The 18,971-nt window shown below is 26.4% G+C and overlaps 1 protein-coding gene and 1 long non-coding RNA gene across 2 annotated transcripts in view; both read right to left on the reverse strand.

Moving 5' to 3' along the window:
* Positions 1-1,133: 1,133 nt before the first annotated feature.
* Positions 1,134-15,962, reverse strand: LOC136088532 (uncharacterized). Its single transcript, XR_010642241.1, has 3 exons — positions 15,856-15,962; positions 7,053-7,276; positions 1,134-1,448 (listed from the first exon to the last, which is right to left on the reverse strand). It is a non-coding gene; the product is annotated as an uncharacterized LOC136088532 (long non-coding RNA).
* Positions 15,963-16,045: 83 nt separating this feature from the next.
* Positions 16,046-18,971, reverse strand: part of LOC100202853 (protein O-mannosyl-transferase TMTC1) — a 45,109-nt gene continuing 42,183 nt past the window's right edge. Inside the window, exons 17-19 of the mRNA XM_065812400.1 lie at positions 17,059-17,169; positions 16,829-16,906; positions 16,046-16,312 (exon numbers count right to left, since the gene is read on the reverse strand). Of these exons, the coding sequence (XP_065668472.1) occupies positions 16,196-16,312; positions 16,829-16,906; positions 17,059-17,169 (306 nt within the window). The 3' untranslated portion in view covers positions 16,046-16,195. The remainder of the gene's footprint in view (positions 16,313-16,828; positions 16,907-17,058; positions 17,170-18,971) is intronic.

Consider the following 18,971-nt stretch of genomic DNA (forward strand, 5'->3'; position numbering starts at 1 on the left):
TATACAAACAAAGCCCAGAATTTTAAGATTATTATTGGTCTCAGGTACATCTGGTACCAGTGCAGTTACAAATAATGCTTTCACAGATCCTTCCTTGAAATTTGATTAATTAATTTCTCCATGTTTACTTCCTTTGTTTTTAATTGTTTCACAAGAATTTTATTCAACATTTAAACAATCTTAAATAAATTACACTAGTTAAATTTTGAATTAGAAACAAAAGTGGTACTTTCAAAAATCAAATTACCTTAATAAATTCCTGACCTCCATCAATGCAAGTTTTTAGCGACTGATTTTGAGTATAGGCTCGAAACTCATTGATATGTGTTATTCTGATAAATGGGATCAGTTTAAATAAATTTTTTTCTAGAGATTTAATATTAAAAAGTTAAAAATCCTCAACAAAGTAATCATCAAATTGCTGGTCAATAAGTTTGAGTTCTGCTGCTAACCCTACAACAAAAATTACAACTCAAAACACAAAATGGAAAATTTGTACTTGTTGCACAATTTTTTTTATAACTAGAAAAATAAAATAATATGAGAACACGAGAAAACACACTTTATATTTTACCTAAAATATACAGATTTCTATACCATATAATAATACTTTACAAACACCGTAAGCAAAAATACAAGTATAAAAAATCTTATAGCCTGCTGCTACAAAGAAGTGCCGCTACATTGACTGAGGGTTTGGGTTGTTGCAGCAATTATTTCTTTCCTTATTCTTCGTTTTTTTTTCTTTTTCTTGAATCTAGATTTTGATTAAGCTATTTCAAGTTAATTTTTCTAACTTTTATTTGTATTCTTTTTAATGTATTATTCAAAATATATTCTATATTTTTTAAATCTATTATTCAAAATATTTCAGAACCTGTTCTGATTTTTCTCTATATATATCTTAGCTATTAACAGATTCTTAACCAGATATTCAAATTCAGTTATATTCAGCCCAAACAGTTATTTTGCGGCAGCTGATCTTTCTCAATTAGAAAGCCAAAAGTGTAAAATAAAATACTAATCTAGTATTTTGTTTTACACTTTTACAGGCTAGTTATTACTTTACAGGTAAAAGGGTACCGATGTTATATATATATAAGCGTTTGGCCAAAAAAATATTAACAACTCAGTCGATAAATAAATTGTACTTTTTTTTTTTTGTTTACATATAAAAACAAGGTTTCCACATTTGGAAATTTATATAAAAATAACTTGTAGTAATTTAAAAAATTTATACAAAAAAATCTTTCTTTGATTTTGATCAACCAAAGTTAATAAAGATTTATTAATAAATATTGTTTATAAATAATAGCAGACAATTAATAAAAAAAGGTAAAATCTTTAATGACAATTAATAAAAAGGGTAAAATGTTTAATGACACAGTAACTCTTTGTGATGAATTAGTTTTCAGTGAATTGCACAATGGAGAAGCACAGCATTTGATCTAAAAATAGAAAAGCACAGCATTTGATCTAAAAATAGAAAAGCACAGCATTTGACCTAAAAATAGAGAAGCACAGCATTTGATCTAAAAATAGAGAAGCACAGCATTTGATCTAAAAATAGAGAAGCATAGCATTTGATCTAAAAATTATAATAGTTTTTTTTTTTTTCAAATCATACATCCTGTAAATATTCATAAATTAAATATTTACAAAAAGTAACAACTTGGAAATATGCAAAATATATTAGAAAGTATATAATTATACTTTGTAAAATATTTAAAACATAAATTTTAAAAAACTGTTAAATAACTTAAAAGAAAACCTTTGATAAATTTAAGTTTTCATTCAATAACTTTAGCAAAAATTTTCAAAATATAAATCCTCAAAAACTCAAAAATAATAAATGAAAAACTTTCATCTTGCAAAAATCTTGTTACCGTTAAGAATTTTGGAATGTTTATACAATTTTTTTTTCTGTTACTGGCTTGTAATGACCATTTTTTTAATTGCACTTATTTTATATAGGAACTATTCATATTGCGCATTCATGCACATACATATTTAATTTTTATGTATTTTTTATTTAATTAAATTAAATGTGTGTACTTTACAAATCAAATATATAAGTACATATATAAATGTATAAGTACTTTTTAGCTTAAATAAAAACTGTAAAATCAATGCAATAATTTTTTTTTCATAAAGTTGATATTAAAGAAATGATAATCCTAGATATATACACTCTGAATAAAGTAAATCTTATATAGACACCCTGAATAAATTCTAAGTTATGTTAATTTATGTTATGCTAATTGTTTATGTTAGTTTTTTTTATCTAGGATCGTTGGTATGCAGCTATAACGTAATAACTAATATTAAGATCTTTTAGTTAAAAATATGTCGATATTAGTTGTTAGCATTAATTATAATAATCAAAATGTAAATCATAATATATAATATATCACTAATATAAGTATTAACTATCGCTCAGCATTAACTATCACTATATAGCCTATGAGTCTTTGTAACATTTAAGAAACATCGTTTCAAGCTACGAATCATGCATACGAGGCTCTATGAGGGTACATTATCAATCCATTCTAACAAAGATACGCTTGACAGGAGCTGACGTTGCAGGAACACGGGAATAATAGTCAAATATAAATTTTTAGTTTTTGAATATTGTTTCATTGTGTACAGACTTTTTAACGAAAAATCTTTTTGATTAATTTCTAGTGATTCGTTCAAGATAGTTAAATTCAAAAATCAAATTCTGTTTTATCTTTTTTTTTTAATTTTAAGTAATGCTTAAGTTTTGCTACTTCCTACTTGATGGCAACTTGTGCAATTTAAGAATGAACGCGCCGATTCGCAATTGTATTTTGAAAATATTGAATGACATCGTAATTTTTTTTTAAATTTCATAAATCGGGAAAGAAAGGGTTAAACAGATTTAGATAAGTTGAATTAAAGCAGTATAAATAAATTAAATAAAAAACTTTATAATAAATTATAATTTAAGTATAAATAAAAACTATTTTAATCAAAAACCTTTAAAAATTCTGTTTTTAATTTTAAGAAAAAATCACGTGTTTGAATCTTTTTATAAATTTTTAAATGTTTTAACTAATAAAAAACGTTAAAACATATCATGTGACTTAATATATAGATGTAATAAATTCCCTTAAACCAATCATGTTATCGATTATTTCTTTAAAATTGCTAGTCAAAAAGGGCAATTTAAACTGTGACTTAAAACACAAAATTAAGTTCTAAAGCTTTCAAGTAAACAAAAATGACTCTTGAAAGCGAAATCAACTATAGTAAAATTTTAAAAATGCAAACACGAAAGAAAGCTCTGAATTCTTAAAGAAAAGGTGGAAGGCCAAGGCCGACACAATCAAGACCAAAGTCAAAATGTTCAAGGCCAAGATCAACAGTTTCAAGAATAAGACTAAGGCCAAGGTCTTAATTTTTGGCCTTAAGGCAAGGCCAAGGACTAATAACTCTGGATATAAACTTGTATAATCTGACAACGTGGTTTTCACAAGTTTAAGGTAGAGCGGGACTAGTTGAGTATAGAGGCAAGTTGGGCAATTAAAATATCTTAAAAATTACGCATCACATGATAAAACATCTAATGGATGAAAGTTAGGAGATTAGAATGTTAACACAATGCGCAGCAAACAATTTCTGGAAAGCAGTTGAGTAAGATACACGGCTCTTTTTCTATTTGGACTAAATAAGTAAACAAAAATATTTTTTCGCTATTTTTCTCTTGGATGCTTATAATTTTTTTTATCTGCTATCAATTAAGTGTTGATATTTTACCAATTTATCGGACTTTTGAATAAAGTTAGCCGTTTTTTCTAAGTCTTACTGTTCTCTTTAAAGCCTAACAAATGTGTCACCTAGTCTAGTAGGGGCAAGTTTAGCAGCTTTCAAAAAAAAAAAAAAAAGCTTTCGAACTCAAAGAAGCAACTTTGATAAGAAATAATTTAGCGGTACATTATTCATATATATTTTTGTAATTAGTAATTTTTAGATTGGACTTCAAAGTTCTAGATAGTTGTATAAAATAATATTTTTATGTTTTATGACACGTTCTTAGTATTTAATTTTTTCTGTTCTCTTATGTCATTAAAGTGTATAAAATAAAAAGTTTATAAATTTGTACACACGCTTAGTGTTAGTGTAAGTTTTATTGATAATTCATTTTTTTTTTCAATTGCTTTTTGTAGGTGGCTGACATTTGTGCAACTCTATTCTAATAGCATTTAAACAGTTTTCTGAATTCCCTTATCCACAATAAGTTCTAAGCTTTATTACCTTTAGTTATTGTAAAGTACACTCAATAATCTTAACGGGAACTTAACAGTAATCAACTACTATATTTTTTTAAAATATTTTTCCAGCAAAAAGACGAGTTTTACACGTTTAAATACATTTTTTAGACGTCTAAAAAACGCTTATATTTACCAGGTTTAAATGCAATTCAAAGTGCAACTTGGGCTCGGCAATCGGTGAAAACCGCAATCTGTTAACCGGTTTTTTATTTAGTTTTCTCAAAACCAAAACCGTTTTTTTTATTTTTTTTTAAAAAAAAAAAAAACCGGTTGTTATTTAAACATTACTAAATAGATAAACTGTTCGAAGATTTCTTGTTTCGAAAAGTTAACAAGTAACGTAGAAAGCACAAATATCGTTAAAAAATATATAATTTTAAAAAACACTTTGATATTAAATTTAGTTTTATTTATTTCAATATTTTTTCTACCAATTATTAATGGATTATGATGATATTGCATTTAGTTTTAATTATTTCAATATTTTTTTCTACCAATTGCAATTAGTTTACATACTTACAAAATATTTCAACAATATTTAAAATTTAAAATAGTTATAATATTTTTTAATTAAATCAAAACAATCCAGAAATAACAAGCATCACTAACTTAACCACGTTAATTTCAACTTAAAATAAACAATAAAAACAAATTTGTTCTCAACAAACCTTTTTTTTTTGTATTTTTGGCTTTTGTATTTGTTTAAATATTATAAGTATATCTTTACATTTTACTTTTGTAAACATATCACATGCATAATTTTCAGTTAAGAGTATATTCAGTTATGAATAGTATGAAAATAAAAAATAGTTTATTGAGTTATAATTATGTTGTTTAATAGATGTTATTTATTAAAAAAACATGATTTTCAAGTGACAATTACTTTATCATTATGTTTGCAGTGCACTTTAAACTGTGATTTTTTTTGTTTAAAAAATTGATTTAGCTAAATTTTGTCTTCTTAAACTTTTTTTTTCTTTAGTTTACAGATCTAACTCCAGTATATAAACTCAGTAGATTACATTGGATTCATACGGCAATAATAAAAATATAATAAAAAATCGGTTTTTTGAAATTTTCCGGTTTTCGCCGAGCCATACCTACAATATAAATTATCATAAAACAGTTTAATTTTTCTTCTTATCGTGCATGTATGATTGTATTATATATCTAAGAAACTATAAAATTGTAAATATTTATAAATACATGAGTTTCGTTAAAATACTTTTGTAATGTAAATACAATAAGATATACACAAAGATACTCTCTCTCACATACATACATGTACGCACACATACATACATGTACGCATACATACATATACGCACACATACATACATGTACGCATACATACATACATGTACGCACACATACATACATGTACGCACACATATATACATGTACGCATACATACATACATGTACGCACACATACATACATGTACGCACACATATATACATGTACGCATACATACATACATGTACGCATACAAACATACATGTACGCACACATACATACATGTACGCATACATACATACATGTATGCACATGCAAATTCATAAAATAAAAATCTAATTTGAAAACATCTAGAAAATCAACGGCTTTTACAAATTTTAAAAAACAAATTTTTTTTAATTTTAGAACAAGGTTTATTACTGAAATCAAAATTTTATTACAAAAATTCCAGGCGTTAGAGATCATACATTCAAATACTTTCGAACATTTGCGTGTCAAACTTTTTGCAAGTCCGCTGGTTGCACTTGTTTGCACTAAAGTTCTACCGAAACCTGGAACCTTAATATCTTAGAGTTTTTAGTATGTTGAACATTAATTGTAATAAACTTTGTATGGAGCTTTTAAGTAAAAAATCATTTTTTGAATTAAATTAATTGTCAAATTTTTTTATCTAGTCTAAAGATTTTTAGTCGATTTGTTTTTTGAAAAACGGATTCACCCCATAATTTGGTGGTGAGACCAACTTTTTGATATTTTTATTCCTAAGTTGCATAACTGCAACTTTTGGCGCAACATTCTTACTTGATATAGAGTAAAACGGAACAAGATGGTGAACATTTCAAAAATATTGAGTATTTGGAAACCTGTCAGTCATAAACTAAAGTAGCACAAAACAAACATGTGTTGCAAAAAAGTATCCCTAAAAATGTTACACCCGAAGGACACCCAGGTATTTTTTTTAAGCTCAAAAAACAAACTTATGCGTCTAAAATTACTTTAAAAAAAATTAAAAAAACCAATCAGTGTTTTAAAATACAAAATATAAAAAGAGTTTCATTTCCACTCATTTTTAAACTTTTTTGTTGAGTTCTTATAAGAAAAGCCATCTTTCCCCAGCTTGCCCCATTTCCCTTTAAATGTAATAAAACAAAAGTTTTAAGTTTGTACTATACTTAGAAAATGCTCTAATTTGAATATCGAACGCTCTTCATATTTAAAGTACCCTTTATATTGCTAAAATTGTTGAGGTATTTTGATAAAAGATGTTTTATTTAGTCAGAGTTTGTAAAACCACACTTATCCTTAAAATACTTGATACTGTTATTTTTGTAGTATATTTGTAATAAAATTTTTTTTTTAATTCGCGAGTTTCAAAATTTGAAATTTCGACTATAATTACAATTGATCGTAGTGAAAAAAAATAATTAATTTATTACATTTAAAGCTGAAAAAGTTCACTCAGTACAAACTAATTTTGTAGTATTGTATACTTTTTTTCAGAGAGTATAATATATAATTTACCTTGCAATCAACGCTATTTGGATGACATCCAATTTCTTTTGTGCATTTCATTGTTGCTATACAATCTTTACCAATGGAAAGTTCACCATTTTTACTCAATGATTGGAAGGTGTAACATGAAGATTCAAAAGAAGAATTTCTGCAACCAATGCTCTCTATTTGTTTTGATTCACAATCTTCTAACGATTTTTTGCTTTCACAGTGATAACAATTTAGTTCTCCACCTTGCACCAAATATAAAAAAAGTTCTTTGCAATTATAAGAAATTTAAAAAAGGTTATTTACAAATATATAAAGTTTAAATCTTTAAAGTTTAATAAATAATTAATAAAGTTTAATAAATAAATGCTTTAAATAAAAGTTTAATAAATAAATAAAAGTTTAATAAATAAATAAAAAACTTTAAATAAAAGTTTAATAAATAAAAGTTTAATAAATAATTAATAAAGTTTAATAAATAAATGCTTAATAAATAAAGTTTAAAACAACAAACAAAATACAAATATATAAAGTTTAAAAATTTAAAGTTTAAATGCTTTCTGATGCCTACTGGTGGTGAAAAAACATCTCACATTATATTATTTCACAATATATTTATTATGTTTTTATTTTCACGATGGATCTCATAAAATACTACAAAATAAAAAAAGCAATGCTTAAAACTAACTAAGTTAAGGTCAAAATACTAATTAATAAATAAGGTCAAATAAAAACTAAAGGGTGGTTAAATAATAACCATAAAATCAGAGTTAACAAAAATGACAAAACATGTTTAAAACACGTTTAAAACATGTTTTAAAGCTCATAGTTTTAACAACACATATTACTGACGCAAATAAAAATATACGCGAAATAAAGCAGAAAGTATATTAAGTGATTTGAAAAATACACAGGTTTTATCAAAAAATTCAAAAGAGGGATCCTGAAAAGTTCTGGAATAAAAAGTTAAATTGGTTTTTCCAGCAATAAAAACCCAACAGTTTGGATATCGATCTAAAAGTTCAACCGAGTTAACTATAACACTCTTACAGTTGTGCTTACAATTTGCTACAAGTTGACATTGTACGAAAACGTATTAATACTATTTAATCGTATTATTTTTATGACGTCTTAAACACGTCGTTTGCCAACTGGGACGAAATTAATTTAATATTAAAAAATTGTTTAATTGACCTTAATTTTTTATTGATTCAAAATAATTAGTTAAATTTGTTAGAAAATTGAACAAATAAAATAATAATATGATAACAAATAAAATAATAATAAAATAAGCAATGTAAAGTGACTTGTTGTGTTGCATGTTAGGTTCTTGTGAAAATCAACTATTTTTAAGTGACCAACCATGAAAAATTATCATTGATAACAATAAAATACTTTTAGAAAAAGATGTTAAAAAGAATTTTATATTTGACCAGATTTTTATTTTTTAAAACTAATGTCGGTTCCCATAATAATCGATGACAAAAATAACAAAAATAAAGTTTTTTTTATTGTATGAACAATAAAAAGAAAGATAAAGGTAATTTACAAAAAAAAAAAAAAAAAAGAATGTATTTATCTAATACATAATATTTGAACGAGGAAATAAACGCATAGATAATGAATTATTATTTTGTAAACTATTGATCAACGTCAATACCGTCAGGTTCAGAAAAAAAAAACTTTGACCGTAATTTTAAAACATCCAAAACTAGTTTATTATACAAAATTTAGAATATTTTAAATTAGTAAATTATGATTTTTTCAAAATGTTGCATCCTTAAATGTGCTAATCATCACAAAGATGTCATCATTAAAGAAAAGCAAAAAAAAAAAAAAAAAGAATTATTTTTATGCTTTTATAAAGGAAGTTCTATATACGTAAACTTGGTTCGTCATATCCGGCCGGATATTGCTTAAAATATCAATCTTTCCAAAAAATTAGAAACCATCTACCATTAGAAAATCACCCCAAACAGAAAACTTTCAGAGCAATATTAAAATTATTATTAGCATCTTTATTAATCGGATATTTCGGCTTTTACTTATTGGTTCGGTATTTGAGTATTAGGATCATTCTCCCATCCTACATTTGAATGTTAAGAGCATTCTCCATCCTAAATTTGAATGTTAGAATCATCTTTATTAAACTTTTTTTCATTTTGTCTAGATTTAATTAACTTATTAAATGTTTCATTAAATATACTCAAAACGATTTGATAATTTTAAACAGATTAGTTGTTAGCAAATTGAAGATATTGACGAATTGTGTTTTAAAATTAAATATAAGATAATCGAAGAAAATGCGCTTTACAATGATTATAATCATAATACTTTGCAGTTAACAAAACTTGGCTAAGAGAAATTCTAAGTAATTAAGAAAATTACAATATTCGGAAATATCATGAATTAATTCGATAATAAAATTAGTAAAGTGGAAAAACTTAAGTTAAAGAAAGTAGAAAATTAAAAAAAAAAATGAAGGAATAATAATTAATTAAAAAAGCCTTTTTTAAAAATATTTTCTTCAATTGGAGAAAACAATTTTTTCTATAGATTTGACCCATTTGAGCTTAATTTTAAAAAACTTTTTCTTGGAAATTCTAATTCTTTTTTCTAATTCTAAGATATAGTTGGACTAAAAAAGAGAAAAAAATATTTTCTCTTATTTTAATTATTTAGTTAATTATTAATAATAATTATTAATAATAATTATTAATAATAAATTATTTAGTTGAGTTGAAGAAAAGGTTTATTTTTTAAAAAAGAATTTTTAATAATTCTTTTTTAGAGATCTTTCCTAATAAAGTTGCAAAAGTTGTACTTGTTTTTAAAATGGAGATGTCATTTGCGTTTTCAATTACAGACCGATTTTCATACTATCATGTTTCTTATAACTGTTAGAACATATAATGAATAGTAGACTATATTTATTTCTATACTATTTTCAGAAAATAACAATATTCTTTATAATAAACAATCAAGGTTTAAAAAGAATAAATTAAAAAAAATTATTCTACTAATCAGTCTATTGTTCATTTTGTTCAAAATGTTGATCATTTTATGCACTTAAACCATTTTGGAAACAACGGGGTTAAACATTAATTTATTAACAATTATTTAATTAATTATATTAATAATGATTTAAATGCTATTTGTCAAATGGCAAGCAATACACTTCTTTTAGTTGCAGAAAAACTTTTTAGGACCACTCTTATTTTAGGACCACTCTTATTTTAGAACCACTCTTATTTTAGGACCACTCTTATTTTAGGACCACTCTTATTTTTAATTTATATCAATAGTTTAAGCAAATCTTTTTATTCATTAGATTTTTTTGGCTGATTATCAAAATTCATTTCACGCTTTAAAAAAGTTGTTTAATTTAGTTAACACGGAACTTTAAAAGCTTGGTTTAAAACACTAAAAAATGGTTTAGTGCAAAAAAATTGTCATTTTATTTAACTAAAACAAAATATACCTTTCCAACGCTTTCACGAAAGCGATAAAATCACACTATATAACTATATAATGTGATTTTATATTGTTATTATGTTATATAGTGTGAATTTATCACAAATTTGATTTAATAAAGGTCTTGCTTTATAAAATAAGCTAATGTTTCTTGAAATTTTACTTTTAAGATAATGCATATAATCTGTCCAAGTTACATTTTTGTCAATGAGCACGTCAGGAAATTTTATGAGCGTTCCCTTTATAAAGAGAGTTTTCTCTTTATAAAGAGAAAATTAAAATTTCTAGACATGCTTAAGCACGAAGACTTAAATTGGACAGATTATATACATTATCTTAAAAGTAAAATCTCAAGAAACACTTGCTTATTTTATAAAACAAAACCTTTTTTAAATCAACTTTGTTTAAAATTTTTATAAATATCTTCAGTTCATCAAAATTAAGAAAACATTAATGTGTAAAAAAATGCCGTTAGAATAATATTCAACATTGGTCATTTTACACAATTCCAAGAACTATTTTTTAACCAAAATAAACTTAATGTCTACCAAACAAACATTAATCATCTCTAGGGAATCCAATACCGGTATACCGGGATACCGAAAACCGGGATTTCGGTCGATTTTGTCTAGTTTCGAATACCGGTATTAAAATGCTTAAACACCTCTATTTCGGTATTTGAATGGTTGTTTTTTTATTTATTATTTTTAGCAATGTTTGTAAACTTTATTTACTTTTTTAAATTGATTTATAACGAAAGTTTTAATTAAAGTATTACAACATTTAAGTAGATATTAAAATGCAACTATTTTTAAGACGTATCGCATTGTCGTACTTCAGATTAAAAATATGCGAGGATCTAAAAGTAAAAAACGAGTTCACATTTTTACAAATTACAAAATTTTTATATACCTATTTCTTTGATAGTTTTTTTTTAAATAATTACCAAGAACAACTTTGGTAAGTTTAAAAAATTAACGTTTTTATATAAACTTTGTGAGGATAAAATATGTGACACCATATTTACAAATTGAGATAATATTCTAATTTAGCCGATGGAAAGTGAAATTAAAAAGTTTATTGAGCATTCAAAAGGCGGAGATAAATATTCTGTTTGGTTTTTCTTTCTCAAAGATGAAAAAGGGCATAGTGCAAAGTGTAAGAAGTGCGCAAAAATTATAGAAAACAGCAAGTGGCTCAACAAGCGGCCTTCATACACATTTAAAAACAAAGCATGATGTAATATTACAAAAACGAGATGCTATTGGACCTCATGGTGAATCTAGTTCAATATCTGATATGCCTCCTCCAAAAATTACTAAATATTTTAAAAATATTACAGAAGACTCGCTGGCAGCAATCTTATCTAGAATGACAGCACTTGATCACTTGATGGGCTTCCATTCAGAATTTTCATAACATCCAATGATCTTCGAAAATCATTAAAAGCATTAAATTTAAGTGTTAAACTTCCAAAATCCGCCACGACTATACAAAAAACTGTCACTAGTTATAAGAATATTGTTGGTTTAACAAATGATGGTGCAGCAGTTATGCAAAAAGTAGGCAAATTAATACCAGCTGCTCAGCAATTGTGTTTGGTCCATGCAATTCAACTTGCAGTTGTAGATGTTCTATATAAAAAAGAAACAACCGAAGAAAAAACCTTTTGATCGAATAAATCAAGAGACTTCGACTCATATTCAAATGCTGAAAAGCACGAAAACTATGGTGTCTTTAAAAATGTTTCAAATACACACGAGGAAGGATTAGTGATGGATTACGATATACAAGAACAAGATAGAGGAATAACACATAGTCAAATTGGTCCCCTTAAACAAAAAGTAAGGAAAATTGTGCAAATATTCAAACCATTCGGCCAACTAGTGTTGAATCCAAAAGAGCATTTTCTGCTGCCGATATTATTTTAAACATATTACGGTGCAGAATGGACGACAAAACTCTGGGTGCTCTTTGTTTTTTGAGAGGTTATTTTCATGGAATAAAAGATAAAGGTTCTACCAAATAGATCAATAAATTTGCATTCATTTCAAGTTTTCGTGATTCTTAAATTTATTTACTTTGCTTTGAAAATTTAAAATATTTAATACTGGTTTTAATACCGGTACTCCTGTATTATATTTTTATAATACCAAAATACCGGTTTTGATTTTTTGACCAGTATTGGGTACTCTAATCATCTCTTAATTTTTATGTTCAAAGAGTTAAGGAATAAAATTTTAACTTATAATTCAAAATAAATCAACAAAGATACTTAACCAAATCTTCAAGCAACACCGATATTTAGCTCAAAAGTTTTCAGCAACTGAGTTAGTTTTTGAGTCTTGATTATGTCAGAGTAAAACTGAGGCATATGATACTTGTTAGCAATTGAGTGCACAATGTTTTATGAGGTTATCTGAGAAAAACAGATTAATTTTGTTAAAGTATTTTAAAGTTTATCACCTAGTGAATCTTTTACTAGATCACGTGGTGTTACGTCAATTTCATTTCTATAAATAAATATGTAATATCGTTTTTTGCTGGTACTTAGAGGCGATTCTACGAATAAAATGAGGGGGAGGGGGTGGAATCTCAAAAAGTATGGACTGGTTCCCTCAAATAAAAAAAAAAGATCCTCAAAACTAAAATTCAATCGACTGAAATTTTTCAAAATTCCTAAATATCCCGACTATACCTTGAAAATCATCTTTTTTGGGGGAGGTGAGGGGTATACACCTCCCTTTTCCCCGTAAAATCGCCTCTGCTGGTACTAATATAAATATATATTCATTTTATGTAGAAAAGTTCAATTCGTTAGCAAATTTGAAACTAAGTTTTTGATTAGAATTTAATCTTCATTAGGTAATAGTTTTTACTTGTAATATTTTTTATGTTTTTTTATTACTTTTATTTAGGTGCCCCAAGAAGACCTAACGGTCTTGTCACAGAGGACCGCGGATGTGCATTTAACCAGAAAGTTCACGCCTCCTTCCTTACCGTGACGCGAAAATATGTCCAAGGCTCGTTTCGAACCTGGATCTCTTGCTCTAACCACTGCGCCACGGCCGCACATTTAAAAAGATGTTATTTGTTACTTTTTTATTAACTTATTTATTTTTAAATAGTTTTATTAAAATTGAAAACAATTTATTAATTTATATGGTGTACAAGCTTAATTTTTTTTCTTCTCACAAAACTATGGGGCTTGACAATAAAACAACTTTTTTTTTTTTTTATTCTGAAAAATATTATTTGACACGTGATTATAAATCACCCAGTTGTTTATCCGTAATAATAAGAGTTATTTTTCAGTTTGATAAAAAGTTAAAAAATTGCAGCAATGATATATATCTATTTTTGTCTGTTTTAGACATACAACTCTACTATGTTTTAAATGTACAACTCTACTATAATTTTATCCAATTGAATTTAATTAGATTGTTTTGTTTCAACCAAAACAAATTGTTTCCTAATTTGAAACAGATTGCTTCTTTAAAAGAAGATTATTATTCTTTACAAGACAAGGATTTGAAAAAATTAAAAGACAAAGTACCACTGGTATATTTTAGTTTTATAACAATGTTATAACTTCCTTGAAAAAAGGAAGCTCACACTGTTTTCCTTTCCGATATTGTAATTATAGTCAGTGCATCAAATCTTTTGAAACCGCCGCTTCAACTACTGCTCAATATTTCTTAAGACAGTGTAAAAAGCAAATATTACTTATTATAAAATTGATTCTCAAGTAAGTTTAACAAACCACTTCCTAATTAAAATATTTTCTATAAACAAATCTAGGTAATTTCTTTTATAACGAAATACTTCATATTTCTGAAATAACATATGTATTATTTCTTTTATCCTGAGATACAATACTAATACTGAGATAAAATATGTCGCGCGACGACTTCTTGTTTTAAAGGTTTATTTACTACTTCATTTGTTTAAAACAATCTTAATTTCAAAGTATTTTGTAGGTAAGTTTCATAGTCTTCAATCTTTTTAGTCATCGTAGTGAGAAAAAAGACAATTGTAATTGACATTATCGAAGTCTTCTTTCTTCTTTAATCAGTGTGCAAGAGGAAAACATAGGTATTTATTTTCATTGTGGAGCAACACTGCTCCATTTTGAACTGACATTATGCAAGATTATACCTGTTTCTAACGGAAGTAAACAAACCAGCCACATCATAACATAACAACAACATAAGTCATAGTAAATTTCAAATTCTGTCTGGTAGACTGTCGTTATGTGAGACAGGTGCTGTAGATAACGTAACCATATTTCTAGAGAAGTTCGGAACGTTCTACATATCACATTAGGGGCCCATGGTTTGTCCTGATCACCAATGAGCGTTCTAAAATATTTTGAGTACGTTATTTACAATACCTTACATACGTCATAATCCTTATATGTTCACAAACTTTGGTAACACCTGTTTTTTGCAAATACAATATTCACATACATAGCAAAACATATGAGGAGAATTTTGTCACCCTCTGGTAGCCATTATAGGAAGAACAAAACTAATTCAGTCGGCACAAATACCTGCATAATGCGTATTAAATACGCATTCAGATTAGCTTAAGATTTTTTTAAGTCAAATTACTTTAATTTTGAGTGCAAACTTTAAATGTGCATTTGATACATTTTATGAAAAATGTTACGACACGGAAAACCTCGTATTTTTAGTTCTTATCAGTGACGTATTTTTTATACTGTTTATAATGTCTTGTAATCCGCTAATTTTCTTTCCTCATCCGCACCAAGGCTGTGAGGTGAGGGAAGCACAACTGTATTTTATACGAGATAGGCAGTTCAGTTTTAAAACAAAAAGTAGAACTTAGCATCTATGTTGTTGTGTGTTTACATTTTTTTTCGTGAGTTATGGTCTTTGAAAGCTGAAACTTGAAAGCTACTCTTAATTTCAATCAATTGTCTTGATGTTAATCAAATCAGTATTTAAATAACTACACATTAGAAATAAACTTTATTATGATAAATATATTTTTATCTATTAGTTGAATTTAAAATAAACAAAAATACCTTTATTTTTTTTAAAACCTATTTAACCTACTACTTATTTGAGTTGTTTCAATAATTGATTTGATTTGTTTTAATTAATGATACTCAGCCAGGATATTTCACCCCCCCCCCAGTTTTTCCAAAATTTGGCTTGCCTTTTCAGAGCTTCCCCACCAACCCAAAATAGTACACGCGTCACTAAATCTAAACGATTTACTATCAAAATAAACTAAAGAAAAAGTGAAAAAAAAAGATTTAAGCGTTAACGTCAGTTTAAAAAATTAAAAAAAAATCTCAATCCATTACAAAAAAATTAAATACCTAAACTGGATACAAAAAAGCATATATAAAAAATTAACCAACAGAAACGCATGTTCATTGACAAACTGAAACCACGCATGTTCATTGACCAACTGAACAGTTCAAATAACAAGTTAAATTAATGTTTATTTATAAAAAGAAAAAAGTTGTTTATTTTAAAAATTTATTTACTGTCAAAATTGTTTTGAGTATCTATAGTTTTGACGATTGTTAGAGGCAATCTATGAAGGAATATACGCTATTGAACAAAATATAGCAGTTTGTATAAAATAATTTGAAAACTTGCAAACCGCATCCACTAAATTATTAATAACTAAGCATTATTTTAGGTTTTTTTCGTTTAAACATTTTTAAATAGTAATCGTTTTACTCTCGAGATATTTTCCATTACGATAGGATCACGTGGACGAATTTCTTTCGCTTTTTCATAATAACCAATCGCCTCTTCGTAATTACCCTATATAGAACAGCAGTTTATAATAGTCATACATTCTTAAAAACTAGTGTGACGTCAAATATATACGTATCATTTTACAAAATACAAACAATTATATTTTTATATTATTATTTAATAAGAGTTTTGTAGGAGAGAAAGGGTGAGGCTTTTAGGGTAGAAAGGGTGAAGTTTGATTACTTTTTTAATAGAGCCACAAAATGCGTCTCAATATTTAGTTTAACATTTAACAAAAGTTGATATTTATTAAACAAAACGAACAAGGGACCCTCTCAGCGGCACTGAAACGAACTAATTATTAGAAATGTGATTAAAAAAAAAAAGAACCTAAAAGTACGTCTTTATTAAAACTGTTTACATTTTGTTGTTAAAAACAAACCCTTAACCCTTCTCAAATTTACTCCTGATATCAGTAAAAAAAGAAATCTATTTCATATATACTTTTTTTAAAAGCAGCCCCAAATCAAAGCTTATCATTTCTCCTCTACTAGAAACAAAAATAACACGCATAACAATAACCTCTATATGTAGAACAATGGCTAAGTTTAACAAAGCATCAAAATTATTTGAAGTCTTTGCCAAAATTGAATGATATATCTAATAATAAATAATGTTATATCTGGAAAAAAAAGAAAAAATAATAAAGCAAAAAAAATATCTAGAGAATAAAATATATTATTTAAATAAATTTAATTTAGTGAAAGCAAATCAATATGTTTAATTGGTAACAAGTATTTACTAAAACTAACGTTTTTTGCTTGAATGTAATCTTTAACTTCTCGTTTGGAGCTTGCTTTTTGAAGAAGAATTTGATGGTCTTCCGGAAAATAAGATAACGCCATGTCAATTGTCTCTTCAACCTAAATTGTAAGAACTTTACTACAAAAACATAAAACAAAATTATTATAAATTACTATAAAAACAAAAACTAAATTATTATAAACTACGATAAAATAAATAAAAATTATTATAAATTACTAAATGAAAAAAATATATTATAAGTTATTATAATAATTTACTAATAATTACTAATAAATTACTTACTTGAATTGATAACGAACCAAATAACTTTTTTAATTATTTTTTAATTTTTTCTTTTTACTAAAGGAAACTCAAGCTCAATGTTCACTAGAGTGACCCAAATTTAGTTAAAAAATATCTCTTTTCATAAATTCAACATGCTAAGGTTTCTTATCTATTATACACCATATAATCCCCCCAAAAATATTTTACTTTGAACATTTTAAAACAAGTAAAAACTTTTCAAGTTTTTACTTGTTTCTAAGCTACAAGTAAAAACTGAGTTTTAATAAAATTTTTTCATGAAAATGAAACATTTTTAACTTTATTATAAAGGAAATGTAATTTTAAACTGTTTGTTGAATCGTTTTCTTTATTAAAGACACATTAAAAAAAAGTCACTTGATAACAATTATTTTCTAACACCTCATCTTTCTGTACTTTTGGACAACAAGCAATTCTGGCATTCATCTTTGTTGTGGGATATATCAACAAACTCTTGGAATAGACCAATGTTTCTCTCTGCACAACCATTAGTGACACTAAACCTAAATACAAAGCTGCAAAAGTCTTTATAAGATGAAATTTATTGGAAGTCTCCTTCAATCTGCTACCGCTCCCTGACAGCACAAGTGGTATCGGTAAGAATAAAGAGAAGCCAGTTCTCCTCTGTAATTAATTCTTCAAGTTTAGTAGACTTTGAGATGGATATTGTACCAGGAGCTTCTAAGCTTAAAAAAAAGCTTAAAACTTAGCTTCTAAACCTTGTTTGGTAAAGGGAATGCAAGTAGCTAACCTTTAACAACAACTTTGGTAGACCTGTCAAAATCAGGATCAGCCAACGATATGCTAATGTGAATCTTTTAATCCTGGGGGAAATAAATTACAGGAAATATCACTAACATGACTATTAGTAGGCAAGTGCCTGCTATGTAGAGAGCATAATGGAGTTTCAAAGAGGTAAGCGGGTCTTCTTGTGTTGTAATTGATCAGTATTACAGCTTCTTTTTTTGCTTTTCCCATTTTTCAGAAATAATCAAAAATTTGAACAAAAATTGGTTTAAATATTTAAAGTAGCAATAAAAAAACTTTTTTTTAAAGTTTAATATTTGCAATAAGGACTAAATACACGACAAAAGTAGGGGTGGGGTAAGGATGGGAGGGGGAGTTGGTGGGGATGATCAATATGATTATGAATAAATTAATATGGATAAAAATTGATATTGCCAAGTGTGACCTATTGCCAAGTGTTACCTGTTTACACAAATAATGAAGAAAAGAGTAACAAGCAAAATTTTAGGCTGACAATGAGATAACACACCTGTCTATGGGACATGTGCAAACTTTATAACTCAGTAAATAGATATTTAAAAAAAAATTTAACAATATGAATGTTCAATACAACACAATTAAACTTTATTAAATAATAATAACAATAATAATAATAATAAAATCAATCATTGCATTTTTCCTTTTTTTTCAATCATAGCATTTTTCCTTTTTCGGAAATATTCATTTCTGAACATAATTGGCATTTTTCACTAGATTTTACTGTGGTAAAATCAATCTTGTAATTTTTCCTCCTGAATTTTAGCACTTTACAATTAAATTTGTCATTTTAACTCATGTCTGGTATTTTACA

This window comes from Hydra vulgaris, chromosome 12, assembly GCF_038396675.1.
Source record: "Hydra vulgaris chromosome 12, alternate assembly HydraT2T_AEP".
Taxonomy (NCBI): domain Eukaryota; kingdom Metazoa; phylum Cnidaria; class Hydrozoa; order Anthoathecata; family Hydridae; genus Hydra; species Hydra vulgaris.